Consider the following 20,831-nt stretch of genomic DNA (forward strand, 5'->3'; position numbering starts at 1 on the left):
TATTTAAAGGCAAACCCAAGCAATCCTTTGGAATTGAAAGAACTAAAAGATTTCCTGTTTTGTGTGAAGCTACCAAGCAATAATTCCATAGTTAAATGAATAAATGTCTTTCTCAATAGAGTAGTTTTTACACCAAGAACCAAAATGTAAATTAGTTGAATCCATTTCCATTGTCCAAAGCAGCTGAAAATTGAAAAGTAAAAGCTTAAATGAAAACATATAGTCAGAACTGGGAAATTTTATATTTATTTTTAAAATCATTGTATTGTGCTTAAAATATTCTGATAAATATTTACTGCATTTGCATTTGATGCGGCTTGGAAAATCACTATTCTATAAGAAGGATAGGTATGTAATGCATTGCAAAGAAATTATAAATACAGCTGACTTACCATGGATGAAGATTCACCCCTTGTATTGTATATAAATGTATGGTATTTGTTCAGAAACAAAACTTTATAACACTTAATGGTGTTGGAAAATCATAAAGCACATTTTTGAAAAGTTCAGTTCTTTTCATTAGAATAGGTGTTTTTGATGCACATCTAGAATATGTATAAATATATGTTTCAGTGAAGCAAAGACCTTGTTTGCTGATAGTGTTCCATTTTCATCAGAACAAACAGTTGATTAGATAAATGTAGTTTTTCCTCTTTCTCGAATATGTTCCATCACTTAATCCAAGTGTTTGTATGCTTAAGCTTATTCTGTCCCTAAGAGGGAAATTAATCTTCCAGGCAAGGAGGAGTGACCTGGCTAACCCCAGAGAGCAGGGAGTTGACACTAACCAGTAGAGACCAGCAGTAATCTCGTGCTGTGCAGAAGGTCTGAGTGAATATTCTGCAAGGTTAATGTGTTAGTGCTTCAAGACGGTGTCCTAGGGAAAAAAAAGTAGATAATTAACTCACCCAGAGCCAAAGGCTATTTTGTGTTCCTACTGTCATTATGATGATAAAGATAGACTAAACAGACTTTCTGGTTTGAGAGTCTGTGCTCTGATGAATTACAAAGGCTCAAATCAGAGCAGTGCTTGTCGTGAACTTAATGCAGTACAACAGCAGTAGAGCAGAGGGCTGTCCTGAAACTCTTACCTGGTGAACTGCTTTTGTGTCTTGGTCGCAAGTGTGGTAACTTTGCCTAATGTGCTGCTTTTCTAGCATTAGTGGGACAATGCACAACAAATTTACAATTTATATTATTGTCAGTAGTAATAATTATATTTACAGTCATGTCGTGGTTGCATGCTGGTATGAATACGTTGTGTTAAATTAGATTTAATTTTTGGTAAAAGAACAAAAGGTTAAGCTCTTTAAAGAAAGACTACTGTTGTCCTTTAAGAAGAGTCTAGAACAAAGAGATATAAAATAATAAGATGCTTTGATTGTACTAATAAGGATGCTAAAATTAAAAAAAAATTCCACATCCTCATTGTATTCCCTCTCTTAAATACTGAGTTGTTTCAGGAACAGGTATCAGCAGTAGAAGTTTAAAAAAAAAGCAAAAAAGCTGAATCTTGTGAATAATTTTATTCAGTGTGTGTGTGATTTTGCCAAAGAAGATTCTGAGTGGTGTAGAAATGAAAAGCTATCAATGTTCTTGTGACATCAGGATAATCAGGTCAATTTACTGGTAGACATGATTATTTTTGAGTTAGCAATTGAGAAGAGTGGCTTGAAAAGAATTAGCCTAACCTCACTCCCATGAAGCCAGAAGTGATGCCATGGAGTCCAGTAAAACAGTTACATCATAATAGCGGGGGGGACTGATGGGAGTGCTCAGAAGAGTCCCGTTTATTTTGTTCATAAAAAATAAATACAGGTCAGATTCTGCCAATACATATGCAAAGCTGATTTTTTTTGATTTGTGAGACATTTATTGTTGGATATTCTGTTTTATAAAATAATTTCCACCAAAAAATGCATAGTAAAGATATTGTTCAAAGACTCTGAAGCTTAAAAAAAGCCTAAAAAAATTGACTCTGCCCAGGCAAGGAAAAGAGAAAAAGTAAAAAAATAACCAGTATATATGATTCACTCAATTTATGTGCATATATATATATATAACATTTAATTTTCATCTTTTTGATAAGGAATCAGTCTATCATAGATGATAGTGCCATTTTTATCTTTATATCTTTGGATTTCTAAGAATGATTTTTTTTACAGTGGTGGAAAAATGTGTAAGAAAGCTGACTACATTGTTTTACCAATCACCAAAATAACTAGTTTTAATGCTTTTTATTAGTTATCATCATAAATACTGATGATAACTAATAAATATATCAACTATAAAAATAATTCAAGAGGTTTAACTTGAAAGAAGCAAATAATCATTCAACTATCACTGTTTTCTGCAAATATTATTGGCCAAATCTTCCACCGATGGATGTGGAATGGCATCACTGGGATTACAGTAAGATTTCATTTGATTTCCTTCCGTGTCCTAGCAAATAATTTGTATAAATTGGAGATTTTTACAATTTTCTCCATTGTAAAATGGAGAAAATAGAATTCTGAATATGTTCTTTTACTTGGAAGGAACTACTTATAAAATTCCTGTGCCTCTTTGTTTGACAAGGTTTTGTCAAAGTCAAGACATTAAGAGGTTGAAATCATAATAGAAGATAACTGGATGCCTTTTTCGTCTTAAGAAGCTGTGACATGTTTATAATTGAATTATGTAAAAAAAAAAATCTTTAACTTTTTGTTTTCTATTGAACCATTTCACATGCACAGTATGGCAGTATGGAATCACTTTGTTCTCATGTCTTGCCTTATTTAAAATAAATAAAGAAACAAACAAATAAATATTTTTTTTGTCACTCTTCAAGGTGCTTTTTTTAGTAAACTGGCTTCACCACAGCATTACCTCTGGCTTGTGTCACTGATGAAGAGAGCTGCAGCCTAAGAAATACAGATTTCCAATTCCATAAGGGCAGTATAAGCCTGAAGATAAAAAGCCTGAAGAGAGCACAAATTTATAGCATAGAGCAAGTGCAACAGCACTTTCTATCTGTTTGTTTAGGTGTTGCCTTTTTTGTGGGGCCATAATTACATACTGATTACTGCCAGAAAAAAAGATTCTCTCTATCCTGAATAGTAATTACTGTTTCACTCCTGTCCCTTTCTTTTGCTCTTTTTGACCGTTATCAGCTCTCATTTAGGTTTTAACATGGCTTTTGGGAAACATAAACTTCAAAATATTGTTTGCATTCCTTAAAGTTATGGTCATCTTGTGAATTATGTATCAGCTAGTATATATTACTAACTAATTAACTTAGTGCAACTGTGCACATGCCCATGAGATTGGAGAATGTTAAAATGAAAGGCTGAATACAGCTTCCTTGAGCTACATGATCTCGGTTGTGTTTGAATGTCTATCCTTTCAGGTGGCTTCTCTTTCATTAAATTAAGAGAATATCAGAAGCGTTCTCTTGTAAGGAAACAATAAATGTACACTTCTGTACATTTTGCACAGAAAATGGTGCAATTTGTCTTAAAAAAAAAAATCTTTAACTCTCTGACATTCTCACCTTACACCAGATTTTGAGACAAAATTGGAGGGACAGTAAATCATCCTTACTCAATTGACTTCCATTGGAACTGAGGTGATTCAGGCCAGCCATTCAGTGCCAGGAGCTGTGAATGCTTTCAGTCATGAAACAAGTCACTTGCACATCATTAGGATGGCCTAAAAATGATCTTCTCAAAGTACATTCTGGCTTTTTTCTCCCTGTTCTTTGAAACTTTTATATCCACTGAGGTGACAGTGAGTGAGCTCTCTACTGATGAAAATGTTTGAAATGCTTTTAACAGAGACCAGAGTTCTCGCCACCACTTTCCACCAGTAAACTTTTTTCCTCTGTCACAGAATTCCAGGCTCATGGGAGTGAATAAACATAAAAGTCAGTCATACAATTATTGCAGTAAGTGGTATGGTAGTCACAATAAAAGGCATCCAAAATAGCAAAACTCAGTGTAGTGTACCCCATGTAACACATCCTTAAATATGCAGATACCTTACCTGGTCAGGTCAAATATAACAATAATATTTTATAAGTTAATTCACCTGGTTTTCTCTTTGCTTTGAACTGTTCTTAATCACCTAAGGACTGAGAGAGTAATCAACAGAAGTCCCTAGAACTCTGTATTTTGTGGATTTCCACATGCTTATCTGCAAGAGCATGTGCACCTGTAGATATGCATATGCACATAGGCACTTGAGATTGTTCAGTAGCATTGGCTAAGACTTTTCTGGTGCAGTGGCATCTTAAAAGTGGATCATAGGATATTTCAGGTTGGAAAGAACTTCTGGAGGTCTCCAGTCCAACCTCATGCTCAGAACAGGATGCTAATTTCCACCCAGGCTTAAGCCACGACACAGGGTCAGCGTGAGGTTGGATCTGGGTGAGTTAGGACTTTCTCCATTCAGATTTTGAAAATCTCTGAGGATCTGGAGAAACTGAGTAGCTTCTATGGGGAGCCCATTCTTTGGTCTCAGCTGCCTTATCAGAAAAAAGTTTTTACCAGTCTAAAACTCCTGTTTCACACTGTGCCCATAATGTCCTGCATTGTATACCATTATGGAGAGTTTTGGTTCATCTCCCTGTTTGGATCTGTTCTTTGAGGGACCTGATCCACCTTTTCTTCTCTAGGCTGGCCGAAGCCTTATCCTTCATCCTTTCCTCACAGGACACGTGATTCATCCCTGTGAGCACCTTGATGGCTGTCTGCTGATCTTGCTCCAGTTTATCGATGTATTTCTTATATAGAAGGGCCCAAAACACATTTACACATCAAATGTACTGGGTATTTGGGGAATTTTCCCATAAGTCTGCACACTAAAGGTTATGATACAAGTTATAAGAATAAAGAGAAATTAAATAGCCTTGGTAAAATGAGTTCAAACTGCACTTAGTAAATTGGAACATGAACTGCACAAGATTTTGGCATTCTGCAGAGGAGCTTGGATTTCTTCAAAAGTAAATCCATTACTGAAAAATATATTTTAAGAAAGTAGATGAAAACATTTTAGTTTTGTTCAAGCTCAGGACTGTTGACCAGTCTTGGGGTCCTAAAATAAGCTTATGGCAATGTAATGGTTATTATGGGTAGTCTTTTTTTTTTTTTAAATTATAGTAGCAGAATACCTAAAAATTCCTGTCCTTCTCATCTGATTTTCAAGTGCATGAAAACAACCAAGCAGGTTCTCACTGTCTCAGTATTGCACACCTGATTGAAGAACTGCTTTTTTTGGGGTACATATTGCCAGCAGGCTTAGAATACTGTTAAAAGATTGTAGAGTGAATTACAAGACTGAAGCCTTACTGTGCTGACAGCTGCTCATACTGGGGAACTTGCTGATTTAGATATGCAAAATGCAGCAATGTGTGTTTCCTATCAAGAGAAAGACTGTGCTTTAACAGTACTTTGCATATTATCATTATTGTTTTTGTTGTTGTTGTTGTCACTATTATTAATATTATTAATATTATTATTACTATTATTATTAGTGTACTAGCACCTAAAAAGGAGAGATTTGATTGATGAGAAGGTGCTTAATCACTAGCAATTTTAAGCAGAAGATGAGTTTCAATCAGGTGCTAAACCAAGTGTGAATTTGGTGGACTTGAATTTATTTGTTGGATTCATCTCCTGTGAGGAATTAAACTTGTTTGCACCATGAATTCTTGATGGCCTTTGGCGGAGGGTAATGTCCCCCAGATTCTCAAGATGGCTTTGGTTTTAGTTTCATGAACTATATACTTCAGATATTTTTGTAGAGTTTTGAGTTTTGAAGGTGTTTATATGGCTAAACACGTTTTTGACTACTTTTTAAATTAGATGCCTAAAGTGTGCTGTGGGGACCTTTTCTGGGGCTTGTTTGTTGCTTAGTCACAGTCATCTTGTTCAGCACCATCTAATTTCGCATGTCTCAGCCAAGGTAATGCTCAGATTTGCTGCAAAAGCTCTGACAGCATATCTATATCCCTCCAACTCCAAACTACCGTCTCCACACAAGCCTCTTTCCTCTCTCTTCAGCTGTTTGTAGATAACTGTCCTGATTCACACAGGGGGAGAAAGCAGAGCAAATTGATTCTTTCTATCCAAAAGGGACAGGACTGCCCACAAGGGAACTCTTCTTTGTGTCACTGTTTTGCCCTGGTGAGGATGGGATATGTGCAGCTGTAAGCGTGCTGCCAGTGGAGTGTGTATAGCCAACCTGCTCAGGGAACAGGCCTCTGTAATGTTGCTAATTTTGCAATTTTAGCAATGAAGCCAATCAGTTTTAATTAGTTTGTGATTAAAGAAGTAGCTGTCTTCTAGGCTGTGCAAAGAGTACTGGGTAAACTGTCTTCCAGTTTTAGGCTGAAATCCCCTTCCAGAAGGCAATCGTCCATGTCCTGTTCCTGCCATCAAGCAGTCCATTAACTAGCTGCTTAGTTCTAATTGATGGTGCTTTTATTTTTACCAGCTCCTGGAAAAACACCTTTAATTAAACTAGTGAGGAAATTACAGATTTTCACCTGTGGAAAAAACATGAATTTCAGCAGTTGTCTACATATCTTGAATAGGGAAAATTATGTTTCACCATCTCCAGTAAATAACATAGGTTTACTTTGACAGTAATACACGACAAAATTAGAGCCTATAGCAATCTAAAGTTCTTGAACCCATGTTTTCCATTTTGACTGTCAAAAATTACCTCTTGTCATACAGAAAAATATGAAACAAACAAAAAAAAAGTATTTAATTCTCTATAACCATGCAGCATCTCTCCTACTGGCTAGACAAAGTGAAATCTACTATTTCTTTTCCTCACCATACCCTACTTCTTGCAGTGTGATGGGTTCATTAAAATGGGACAGAGAAGGAAGAGACAGTGGATAGGGAAAGTGAAACAGGTAATGCAACATTTTCTCCAGCTACTAATATTGAAAAACATTACTACTGGATCTTTTACATGCTTAAATTCATAGTTGTTCCTTTGCTGTGAAAAGTATGATTTCATTGCTTTCCTTTTTTGGTTGCAGTTGAAAAAATTCTCCCACTACTCCTTCCTGAAAAAACCCACTCCTTTCCCACATAAAAATTCTGTCATGAATACTTCTATCTTGTCTAGCTCTAAAAATTTCCTCTTGGAAGTTTGATACTGTGAAACCCAGCAGCAACTTCGAGTTAAATTATTTTAAGATTCATTATTACATTTATTTTCATTTTAAATTGGTTTTTATTACATTTGTTTTGAATTTTTTTTACATTCTTGTCTTCTTAGCAGTAACATGGAGTCCTGTGAATTAATTCAAGTGTGACATATAGCTATTGGCAGTCCTTGCAACAATTGTAAGAAAATAGAACAACTTAATTTTTTCTTATTCTCACAGCAGCTGACTAAACAGTAGGTAGCATGTGAGACACTGTTTTAAACCAGCATACATATTTATCTTGCACAGCACTAGTTCTCTGCTAGTTAACTATGTAGTTTAAGCTAGTTACAGAAGAAAGTCTCTTCAGGGGAGCACTTCAACTTGTTGTCCTAAATGCTTATTTTTGGAGAGGGTAAGTATTTTCTTTGAAGTAAAAACCTTTTCTTTAAGTTTGACAGTTAACTGTTATATTGCTGAAGCTGCATGAGATGCATTCTACCTCAGCAACCAACTGCAAATACACAGAGCTGATGAAAGATCCCTTCCAGGAGCAACCAAAGTTATTCGGCACTTCATGTGAATCATGGCATCAAAACTTAGTCTGAGTGGGAATTCACAGTCCATTCCAAATCTATATTTAAATTCTCTGCATCAAAAAGCTATCAAATATTCATTGCAGAAATGGCCCTGTTAGGATATTGCTGTCCCTTAGCTTAGCTTGCAGGCTTCAAGCCAAGCCAGAGCAGACATCCAACCCCCATTACCTTCATGGTAATTCAGCCCAGCACTCTGATACCAGAAAAGGGACTTTTTCATAAAGCTCCTTCCAGTGAGGGAGCTCCAACTGAAGAGACCTTAAATTTCTACAGTATCTAGAGCTGGTGAAAAGAGCACACAAACATCTCAATCTGCTACTTTGATAAATAGCTGTCTACAAACAGTTTGCAGCCTGCATTGTTCTGCTATTTTGAAGCTTCTCATCAAATTAAGGAAAGTTGCTTGAACCTCTGTTTAGTAGCAGTTGTTGCAATGCTTTTGGTGAAGCCTTGATGCAGCTTTACTCTTTAGTCTCCAAATAGACTCATAAAAAATAGTCTATTTGTCTAAATTGGCCACAAATGCTTCAGGAAGTGATGTGCTTGGATACTTATTTTTCTGTATATACTTCCAAAAAGTGCTTTCTAATTGCAAGGAAGTCCTTTCTTAAGCATGATGTCAATCAAGTTTATAAATAAAAATAGTAGTCCTGAGGACAAAAGTCCCTTCAGTTGCTTGTCTGGACCTTAAATTTGAAAGCTCTCATGGTCAATAAGCAGAAGAAAGGATTTTATACGTACTGCTGCATGTGCTTAAGGTCCTCTGAGTTTAAATGCTAGCAGAAACGGAATAAATTCAGTCACTTGTACTGAATCTTTACTCTTGCTGATAGCCTTTGCTGTTGGCTTTGGAGTTATACACTGAAGTCTGCATAGAATTGCTTGAAGCCTGTGGGGTTTTAAAATGGTACCAGTTACTTTAACCTGTGTGCCTGGACTAGTTACACCAGCAATTTCTTCCATAATTAGAAATTCCTGTGGGTAACTTGTGTTAGAAAATGTAGATCTTATCTATGTACTTACCTCGAGATATAATTTGTTTCAAACTTGAGAAATTCAGCAAAATGTTTGTTTGCCTGTTCCTGCTAACAGTAATACTGACGGTATTCTGAGGGAGCAGAATAAAGCACCTAAAGTTTGAACGACATTTAAAATGTTTTCACGAAGGTCGTCCTTAGATCTTTGTGTTAGTGAGCACTAAGAAAGTTTTGTCCTTTATCTTTGTGTTATTTTGTTCAGAAGTAACAAAACTAAAAGTTTTGAATTGTTTTCATTAGGAAAAATGCATCTCTTTTTACATTTAAAACATTTTTCCTGTACTATTTTGATTTGGTGAAAAATCAGTAAAGCAACATTTCATATTCACAAACCAAGCTGACAAATTTTGTGGTTGAAATTCCTGATTTTTCTTAGAATTTAAGGAATGTTAATGGTACAACTCATAATTTTAGATTTGAAACATAACTTCATGTGTTACTATGTACTGATATATGTACAATAAAATCTTAGATGTGACGACTTGACCTTGTGCATTCAATTTTTACTGTTACAAATAAAGAAAAATAGACATGATTAGAGGGTTTTAAAAAGTGTGATACTATAATAAGATGGAAACAACAGCCTAACAGTAATATGTACTAAAAATAGAATACAGAGGACTGAAAGAGACAATGGATCATGAATAGTTCTCACTGATATATGGTACCACATATGCAGAGGTATAAGAGTCTAGCAAAACTGATATATTTCTGATTTCAATGTCTTTCCTAAAATAAAAACAGAAGGAGCAAGAGGGAAATGAGTGATATTTAAATGACTATGTAAATATTAAGGGAACCCTCCGAATGCATGTAAATATTATATAGAAATGTTTGCATAAGTTGGCTGTGGTTTGCTCTCTGGCTTGAAAGCGGAACAAAATCTAATGAAAATGTAGTGTCAGATTTGTTTATTACTCTGCATCCTTGCTTACTAATGAAATAGTCTCTCTCCCTTTTATTTAAACCTCCAAAGTGTCTTTCTCTTTTTCTGCAGGTATTTTCTGCTCTCAGGTTATCAGACACATGGTAGTCAGAAAATGAACCAGTGAACCAGATCTCTGCTTTTGTAGCTTCCAAGCTGCAATCCATTTATAACAAGGACCTACAACTTTTGGAAATATAAACCCAGTATCAAGTTCTGTTCATACTAAATATGATGTTCCAACATGGGCAATTCCATAGACACTGACGAGTCATGTGCCTGAAAGGAATATTGCTTATTCCACTGTATTCTTTTATACACATTTTCTTTTAAATGCATGCTGTGGTTCTTGGTGTGTTTGGCTAAGGAGACAACATATTCTTCTTATTTTAATGCAGACATTAGTGTTTAGCCAAACATAGCAAATCTTGGCTCAGCAAGATAATTTACACAGCACTGTCACTGTTAGATGTAGCAGACTTGTTTTTTAAATGTAAGAGAATTCTGAGTGCCTGTGTTCCCCAACTCTGTACACTGCTTCAAGGAGCTATAATTAAGCAATATTAAGGCACTAATTAGGATAAGGAAATTTTTTCACTCTGATAATGGCATTCAAACTGTTGTTGGAAACTGTCTCAAAGTACATAAATGAGAAAGTAGAGAATCTTATTTCAGCAATGCAACCTTAGTTTGCTTTCCTAGGAGAAAACACTAGTAAATGTCATATACCACATAGGAGCAAACCACTCCAATATAACTGTGATAATGCTTTAATTCCACTTTGGTACATATTACTGTGCATTTGCTAGAAGTGTTTTTCTGAAACATGTGTCTGATTTACTGTGAAAGTCAGGAAAAAGATTATGATGTTTACAATGAAAAATGTTTGTGAGCAGGCCAAGAATTTTTTTGATACTTCAGTTACAGGATGAAGCAAAAAGAAAAGTTAGTTTTTCATTTATGGTGATGTTAAAGTGAAAATTATTGGAGCATATTCACTTAATGTGAATTTTTTTTGCTATTTTGTATTTATAAAGTGTTTAAAATATGTGAAGTTTCAGTCCAGTTCTGAATAGGATTTTTTTAAAATATCTGTATAATTGTAGGGATTGAAAAGTTTTTTCCTCAGACTTTTTCTAATTGGTCTTGCTGTCTTGTAGGTTTTTCTCATTTTATTTTGTATTTTTGGAGTTTTTGTGAGTCAGTGTAAAGAGGCATAACCCCTAAAAAATTACATCAAGGGACAATTCACTAAATCACAAATCCACACCCATCAGTTGCTGGAGAACAGCAGACAGTTAAACTGCTTCATTTCACTGTCTCTGCTTCTACATTCTCAATTTTCTTTTTGGAATGGTGGAGAAAATTGATATAATCCTTGGCTGGCTCTCTGAATTGCTTCCTAAACTGACACCACACTATTACAGAGGAGCCTCAGGTTTTGTGATGCTCTCTGCAAACTCACTCATGCATCACTGTTACCATACAGCTCTTAGAAAACTCAACTCCCCCACCATAAACGTATCTCATACCCTTAAGTTTCAGTAAGAGAAGACGATGATCTGCATTAATTGTTCAGAGAGCTCAAACTCCATAATGTGTGAGGAAAACAGCTGAATGATCAGAAAGACTTCAACAGGAGCAGCATATGCTCCTGGTGCTTCCTGCTGAGCCTGCTGAAGTGCCTTAGTTACAGACGCCAGCTTTCTGTGGAAAATACTCTCACTGCAAAGGTGAGGAGTTCTAAGCAATTCTGACAAATAGAGGATCATCATGCCTGAGCTGAAGAGTGGGAGACCACTTCCAAATTACTGTGTTTTAGTTGTGATTGGGATTGGCCCACAGAAACAATCAATTGAACACAATATTTGTCTTTGACTTTCTTTCCTTTCAAATGCAGCTTAAGTAAAAGTGTTTTCAGAGCCAAGTAATGGAGATAAATAATTTAGCAGTAAGTAAAAAAAATGTGAATTGCAACAATGAAATAAAAATATATTACAGATATACAAAATCCAGACTTGTAAAAACAAAAGTTTGGAAAAATATCCCAACTGTTGCAGGGTTGGTCTAACTGTCTTTGACCAGTAATTCTTCACAAGCATATATAAAAAAAGGCAGGTAAAGAGAGGCAAATGGAATAAAAGCTGTTAATGAGAAAACATTCTGACTATTGCAATTTTTTCTCCCCTCTTCCACATTACTTGTCCTCCCACCATTATCCCAGGAAGATTTCTCCCCTTATTCAAACACAGTGCATAAAAGATCTGTTTCCCAGCACTTATGAGGGGACAAGGTCACAAAAGAGTTGGTGGGATTGTGGACAGGAGGGGGGAATACAGGCTCTAGATAAAGATCTTTTCTTGCCAGTGAGAAATCCACAGCTGGGAGATTCTTGGCCCTCCTTGTCACTGCTAAGCAAATGGTTCTCACTGGATGAAGGACAAGACATGCCAGTCTAATATTTTGTTTGGTAGGATACTATTCCTACTCACACTGCATCCTCAAACCAGCTGTCCCTACTCTTCTAAACTATGGGGCCCTTCTCCTGTGTCCCAAAGCTCTTCAATGCCCAAAACCTTTCTCAAACCCTGCACCATCACAACATGGTTCCAATTTGAAGCTCTAACCAGCTGTTATATACAAGATCCTTGACTTCAGCCTTTTGTTTTCAAGTAACATAAATTAAGATTTTTACTAGATACATGAGAGGGAATCCAAAAAATATCAAAATAATCAGGAGAGATAATGTAGGCTGCATTTACATAAATTGCTTTCAATAATACTAAATGGAAGCAGATTTGGGAGACAGAAGGAATGGGATTGCTCTGAAATGTTAGGAGAACTAATGATTTTCAGAAATGGGGCAGTTAAATAAAAGGTATTGTTTTCCCTCTAAGGCACAAGTTACAAGACAGGTATATCTATTTGCTTTATTTAGAATTTTTTAGGTTCTTAAGAGAAAAATTGCTAGGAACTTTGCTCTGAAGTTCTCCTATTGTCATGGACTTATATATGTGCAGAAGTTATTTCAACATGTGCTTTAAGATTGTCTATAATAATAAGTTTTCTAAAACTTGGGTGAATTATGCAACATTTATCACCCACCAGATTATTGCCCTTCTGGTGAGATCAGCAACTTAAGTTTTGATTGTTTAAGATACTTGTTCTTCTCTCATAGGTGATATCATCACCCACGTATGAATTCATTACCTCAGCTATCTTACATTAATCTTTATTTACTTACTGCATGATCTTGAATTTTTAATGCAGATGCATTTTAATTTATTGTTGTAAAGGACTAATTTATCTTGATTATGTTCCTTGAAATCTCTTGATTCCCAATTCATGCCCATGGAATTGACAATACCACCTGCTTCACCTTCTCCCCCCTCTAGCAGCCCCAGTCACATCCCTATCCAATTACTCCATGTCTCACCTTCCTACTGTTATGCTCCTTATGTTTCCCTGCAATGGCTGAGTTACACCATCCTGAGCAGGATACATATTTATTCCTGCAGTATAAGAAATACAGGATGAAAAGGGGAAATGACCTGCAAGTATGGAGGCAATACCTCCAGCCAGAGTCCAGCTTGTCGCTCTTGCTCAGCAGCTGCAGGAGTACCTGTAGCAGCTCTTTCACATTTACAGGCTTTATGGGATCATTCCTTTGGCTTGCTTTAATGTTCCCAAAAGAGGATCCAGTGGATTGATCCAGGAACAGTTGACATTTCATGGGCTGGTGTCATTTCTCTCCTAGATCTTCTCAAGCCCAAGATGGTAGCATTAGTACTTACGTTTACACACGTTCTTCATTGGTTGGAGAAAACCTTGACATCCTGCTGATGTCAGGTTTGCACTTTTCAACAGCTGGATTGGGAACCTGCTGGAAAACACCACAGCACAATTCCCTGGATTTCTGTTGTGTTGGAGATCACAAAGAGATGGTCAGGATGTGGTGGGCCCAGTTCTCATCTCAGTTCTTGACACTGTCAGACCATGGGTCTGCCAACTGCAGGTTTGAGAACTGGGAGTACCTTCTCACTCCTTTTGATAATGACACAGCTTAAGCAATTTTCCAGAGGAAAAGCTGTAGGAGAGTCTTGTATTTGCGGGGTGCCCCATGGCAGAAAGGAAATGATGAATCTGACTCCATGTTCTTGAAGGCTAATTTATTATTTTATGTTAGTATATTATATTAAAGAATACTATACTAAAGAATACAGAAAAGATACTTACAGAAAGCTAGAAAGATAAGAATGAAAACTCATGACTCTCTCCAGAGCCTCGACACAGCTTGACCCTGATTGGTCATTAAGTCAAAATAATCCTTGTGAAACCAATGAAACAATCACCTGTTGGATAAACAACCTCCAAACCACACTCCAAAGCAGCAAAACACAGGAGGAGCAATGAGATAATTGTTTTCCTTTTTCTCTGAGGCTTCTCAGCTTCCCAGGAGGGAAATCCTGGGCAAAGAGGTTTTTCAGAAAATACGATGGTGACAGGAGAGAAATTGAAGTGATCATTAAGGAAGCATTCAAACGTTTATTTTATGAGGCACAAATTTTTATGTTCCTTCAAGTCACCAATGTGTGTAGAAACATGCCTTCTAGAGCTGAGAGTCAAACTATAAATAAACAATTGTTACTTGGCATAAAAGTCTGAAGAAAAATTATAATCATGTCTTGCAATCAAGTAATATTATATCTGTAGGAGCTGACCATATTTATGGTTTAGACAATATGCATCATTTTGTTGCTATACATAAATACCTATTTAGAGCAGTGCAGTGTAAGTTAAGTTGATGAGTTCTTGTCATCCTTATAAATTGTTAGTTTAGATGTTTGAAAATTCCAGAAAGAGAAAATGAAAAGTAAAGAAGAAATAGTTTTTTGGTTTTTTTGGGTTTTTTTTTTTTTTTTTTTCCCAGTGATTTTTAGTTATGCAAAGCACAGAGACTCCTCTTGTCTATTGCCTTCTGGGTTTGACTGATTTAGATACTGTAATTCTGTGATGGTCCTTACCCGTTTGTATGTATGGAAACACATTCAGTCCTAATAAATTAGTTTTTTCCTCTATAAGTTATGTGATAAATTAATGTATAGTAGCATATCTGTGAAGAGTGAAGGTAAAATCTCATGCCACGGAAGAAATTGATGCAAAAATATTTTATATATATGTAAACTACAGTATAACACAGGAAAGAATAAAACTTTTTTCCCTTTTAAAATCTGTATCGCTTAGGACAATACACTTTCTTAAGTGTTTGCAACATTTAGTGTTTTATGACTTAGAATTTATTACAGAAAATATTTCTACTCTGTTTTTCACCAGGTCCCACCCCTCAGCACACACATATATCCATTCATGTGATGGGAATTATGTTTATCTTGGCAATAAAAGTGGATCTCCTTTTAACTGCTCCTGTCCTGAGCATCCTGTTTAGAGAATGTGGAAGCTCTGGGAGGGCATCCAGGTTACTGACTGCTCTGTGCCTGCAGCAGTTCTGTAAACTCTGTCCTCCTCTTGTCCCAGAGTCCTCATCAAGGCAGGAGCAATTAAAGTGGAGAGCCTGAGCTCTACCCATCATTTGCTGTTGGAAGGTAGCTCCCAAATGAAATAAGTCAGTACATTTGTAAACTAATTAAGCTTTGTGTTTTCCATCCTTCATGTCCTCTTTTATGTCTGGGCAATGCACTGCAACTAATTGTGTAATTTTCAGCATGTTCAATGAAAGATTTTTCCTGTTTATTTATTTGCAGTACAGTTGCATTATTCATTAATTATTTGTCACTCATTAGAGAGCATGTCTTAAAAAGTCTCTGTAAAGCTACTTGTACAAATCACAAAAATGATCTCTGCCTTCCTCTTCAAATGGTTTTTAGCTTTTCAAGAAGTAGTGGTTTTATGTTTTTTTTTAACCAATCCCTGCGGAGAAATAACAGCACTCCATGATTTTTCAAGACTATCTATCACTTCCAGTGCTCAGGGGTGTTTAAAGCACAAACCACTCCTGCTTGTCAGATTACAGATTTGTTCATGTGTTATTACTTTAGTGCAAGGTGGAGGTACTGAAGTGCAGCAGACAAATAGAAGAAAGGTTTCTGAGTGTGCTCCCTGGCTTTTTTCCCTTGTCATATGTGCTTGCATACTTTGTCTAAAGAAAAAACTTGTGTCTACTATGTTTTCAGGCACAAACAGTGTACTTTTATAAATTTGAACTCACAAAATGGGTACCTTGAACTGAATAAAACCCTGTGTTTAGATATGAAAAAGAAACAATAAAAATGAAAATAGTTATTTTTTTAAAAAATATGCATAAACTTTTGTCTCATTTCTATATAATCTTAAATAATTGTGATTGGGTTATTTGCAAATTGAATGATTTGATAACCTGGTAGATAACCTAGGTGTTTGTTCAGTTCACTGAGGCAAGAGGAATTTCACAGTAGATTTCAGCAAGGCAAATTTCACATCAAGATTTGCCAATCACTTTTTCCCTGGAAAATGAAGGTTTGAGCCTTTGAAATCAGCATCTAAATTTATATGTAGGACATGGGATTTCATGTTGATTCTTTATTTAAAATATAATTTTTCTGATCTTTCTATTTGACAATTTCACTAAGTAATATCACCTATCACCCACTAAGTAATATCACCTATTAACATAAAACTTCCTTGTACTTGGACATAGATGATAAATTTGGGCAATCCTGCAGAATAAAAATTATATGATGTATTGATTTGCTCTGTGCTCCCTCTAAATGATAAATGTCCCTGTAGGAAACACCAAAGAGTACATGGTCCTCAACGTGAAGCATAATTCACTTGTAAATGCAGGAAGATGTTGTAGAATAAGCAGTTTTCACTATGGAGACAGATGGTCACATCACTTGGCAAGCATTCAGCTTTTTTCCCTGAGATGTTTAAATAACGTTTATCAAACAATAGACAGGGACAAAAATCAAGGTAGCCTTAACTTTATCTGAAACAGAACAGCAGGCTGCTCTAGAACTGTCCTATAAATGACAATAAACAACTCTTGAATGAAAATCAATAATGTGGAAAGAGAATTTTTCTACTGGATTGTAGAAATACATATATCTACATATCTTTTTCTTGTAATGAAATGTTCTGTCCTCTTTCCTTGCCCAGAAATCAACATATTGTTTACATACCTGGCAGGGTGTACAATGATTGGAGGCAAAACCAGACGGCCATATTTTTCCTTGTCTTGTTTATTTAGATGATGGACAGAGGAATCCCGACGTTACCTGTCAATCCAGCTGTAATTATTTACATTCCAGTGTGGATTTTTGCATGCAAGTGCTCATGCAGGCACACACTTGAGCACACACCAAGAGAGGTAAACTCTTTCTCTTTCTTCCGCAGGCTTGGAAAGGATTGCGAGAGATTCAGCCTATGAGCAAGAAGGGAAAGTTCAGTTTGTCATTGATGCAGTGTATTCCATGGCCTATGCCCTGCACAACATGCATAAAGATCTCTGTCCTGGATATATTGGGCTGTGCCCAAGGATGAGCACAACTGATGGTAAAGAACTGCTTGGCTATATCCGGGCAGTAAATTTTAATGGTAAGTTACAATATGCTGTTTTTTGCCCCTCTCTTCTTTGAATGTTCAATAAGTGACAAGTGGAGTTTTATTCTTTATATAGGATACTTTAAGGCATAGTGGAAAACAGGATTAGAAGCAGTTCTCATTTAATCAGAACTGTGAGTTTTTCCACCTGCTCTGAAACCTCCAGTGTATTTTTCATCTTAACATTTTTCATCCTAACATTAAGCTGCTCCCAAAAGAGGCAGATGTTAAAAATATGAATCTGTCGATCAAAATATTCCAGTGAAAAGCTGCTATTATGGAAACAAATTGAGGACTCCTACAATCTTAGTGACAGAATAAAAATAATTTGACAGTGGTTGCTTATGTGTTTGCAAGAGAAAGAATTTAAAAATTCTCTTTTGAAAATCTCCTTCTAAAATTAATTAATCATTTTCTACATAAGCATATAGTGAAATTACTTTTGATTTAAATATTTAAATTTCAATTAAAACACTCACTAGCAGTTTCAACCTCTTTTCCATTTCATTGTTTTTTGACTCAGTTATTTGAAAAGCTTTAACACGACTACAATATATATTTTTAAACAACGCTACATAATATTCTGTGGAGCTGGGATCTGCCTGCTGGGGAAATGTAGTTACAGGTGCTTGTGCTGTTAACAGTAGAGGCCAATAAAAAACAGGATTAATTGATGAATATAGATTTGAAATGTGTAGCACGTACTTGATGGTGAAATATAGTTGCCAAAACCCTAAACTGTTTCATTAGAAATCATACTTATTATAGGTAATATTTGCCATTATTTTACAAAGAAATGGAATGATGTACTTTGCTCTGTTTTGGTTGGGATTTTTTTCCTTACTTGATGCTAATTCATGTACTACACATGCCTCCTAACTATGCAGAGAGAGGCACTCTCTACCACAGTATATTCCAATGACCTCAGTTACAAACAGTTTTGAAAAAAGCACAAGGTCATTTTGAATTTAACTTCTGAGTGGAAGATTTTTTTGCTTTAGGTAATACACCAGACCACTTGGTTGATACAAATGTTGGTTATAGTTCACAGTTTTTTTCTTCCTGTGCAATTTTCATGAAAAGGGAATCCCCGCCTGCAGGAATATAAAGTTAAAAGTCTAAATGATCCTTTAGTGATTTTAAAGAACGCCTGGAACATAGAATGTTGCTGGGAAATAGGAAATATTGTGATGATGAAAAAGGTAGGCAGCATATTGAAAGGTTCGCAGTGATAATTACCTACATTTCCAGTAGATGTTTTTCTGGGTCTGTGTTGTTAAAGCACAAAGTGATCTAATTTCATTTGGTGAGCATGAAAGTTTAGCATAATAAGATAAGCTGTACATTTTTATATGGAAGCTTCAGCTTCCACTCCCTAGATAATTATATTTCATCAATACCTGTAAAAATTTCTGTTGCTGACTCTAAGTATGGCAACAAACAGAGATGAAAGCATTCTGTACACTAAGGAAAATGTATTTGATTTTGAAACAGTGATTTACTGAAAGAGAGGGGAAAAAAAGAAGGAAGAAAAAGAAACCTTTATTTGAGGTTAACTTCCTGCCCCATGGGATATGTTTAATATTCCCCATACTGGGCTAGTCCACATTATGTACAGTGTACCAATTGTTTGGGTGTGTTATATGCCCAAACATTTTATTTTCTTAGTCTTGCATTCAGAGGCATAAGAAGAAGATGATCTTAAACACTTTGCCTTTTCCTATTAATCTCCAATTCCTGTTCCTCAGGGCAGCCCTACTGCTGTGTCTGACAGAGGTGAATATTGTACAGAGGTTACAAGACTTCCTGTGCTGGGAGCAAACAGTAATGCTGTGTGATGTGATGTGATGTGATGTGATGGACCTCAGTTTTGATGTGCATCCTAGCCTCAATCAGTAGTAATTAAAAATTAACTGAGGAAATAAAAGGAAAACCCTGGATTTCTTAGCCATTCCAGATACCATTTTTCTACCCTAGCAATCATAGGAGCATGGCCCATCTGAAGCTGTCTAAGACCTCCACCTACTCTAACCCTCTGCCCAGCTCAGGATCAGCATAATCTGGCTCTTTAAGACCATGCCCATCCAAGTTTTAAATAGCTACAGGGGTAGAAAATCCTCCAGAATTCTCTCTGAGTAGTCAATTACAATATATAATCATATTCCCAGTAAAAAAGAATGTATCAAGAAGTAACTGGCATTTTTGAGACAGGCAGTTTTTTCCTTTTCTTCAATATGAATTTCTCCAGATGATCCTACCCTTTTGCATATTAAACCAACTTCTCACCTTAATTCAGTATATCTCTCTTCACTCATGTAGTAGTGAGTAGGTTCAAGTCCAGTTAATAGGCTGACACATTCAACTCAGTGGCTTTTACCTCACAAAGTGTGATCTGTATTCTGAAGGACCTTTGTCTGTCTTGTGGAGGGTATTTGCAAGGGTGAGAAAACACACATTTTTCTGTTTATTGGAGTAACTGATTTGCTTTCGATTGCTAGAAATCTCTTTGCAGAGCATTTATTTTTGTTTACTTAGTTTATTTTAATTTACAAATTATGAAGATTTGCTTCCCTGAAGGATTCATCTGTGTAATATTCCCTGACACCTTCATGACTGAAGGGTGATCATAACCACCAGTGCACATTGAAATGATGTGATTGATAAGACATTGGTTTCTACTTAGATGTTCTTTCACTTGTATGCTAAATGCAGAAAATCTCATAGTTCATAATGATTTTAAATTGGAGAGAACTTGATTGGTAATAGAAATAAAGAAATTTATATGTGCACAAGATGTGAGTTACTGCTGAGTGTGATTCCTGTTTTGCCTGTGTTTTTCACAGGAGAGCTAGGAAAGAATAGTCTCTGGACTCAATTAATTTTCATTTATAATGGACATTTTAAAACTAATTTAATTTAGTAGGAAAAAAAACTTCTAACATGTAACTAGTACAGCTTATTACTGTGTATATCTGAATTGTTTTCAAATGAAAGTAGAAAAGCAGTGTTCTGAGATATGGCATACTTAGGACCCTGGGTTCTTGATGGTTACTTTTAGCAGACCATAACCAGCCCATCTGTTTCTTTGGTCAGTGAATATATTCTTTGATCAACTTTTGAAAGTTTCATGGTTCTATTTATCTTTCTTTTTTTCCCAGGCAAAAAGCGAGTATTATCATTTGAGATGATCTTATTTTAATAAGCTGCCACATTTGAAAGATTTTTCCTCTTGCCCTTTGTATCCAAATGAGATATTTATGCAAAACTAGTATTTCGTATTTAAAGTTTTGTAAAGAGAAGGGTTTTTCTGTTAATTAGATTTATAAATGGTGATATGCACAATAGTGTAATTGTGGCATGATTCAATATGTTCTCCCATCTCATTACTCTAGTGTTCTCATTCTATTTAACTTCATTATTCTGTCTACAAAACAAGCAGGTGTTTTATAAGAGTTTTTACCCTGGCAGGTGCTGAGTGCTTCATGAGAAGTGTTCTGTTGAATTCAACAGAAGTGCTCATCAGTTAA

General features: G+C 35.8%; 1 protein-coding gene across 5 annotated transcripts in view; it reads left to right on the forward strand.

Annotated features, from left to right (window-relative positions):
- The window catches only part of GRM8 (glutamate metabotropic receptor 8), a 320,858-nt gene that overhangs the window by 176,388 nt on the left and 123,639 nt on the right, over positions 1-20,831 (forward strand). For all 5 annotated transcript variants that reach the window (XM_038155039.1, XM_038155035.1, XM_038155036.1 and 2 more), the window contains one exon: positions 17,098-17,298. In XM_038155039.1, coding sequence (XP_038010967.1) covers positions 17,098-17,298 — 201 coding nt within the window. The remainder of the gene's footprint in view (positions 1-17,097; positions 17,299-20,831) is intronic.

The sequence above is a fragment of the Motacilla alba genome, chromosome 1A (genome assembly GCF_015832195.1).
Source record: "Motacilla alba alba isolate MOTALB_02 chromosome 1A, Motacilla_alba_V1.0_pri, whole genome shotgun sequence".
Taxonomy (NCBI): Eukaryota; Metazoa; Chordata; class Aves; order Passeriformes; family Motacillidae; genus Motacilla; species Motacilla alba.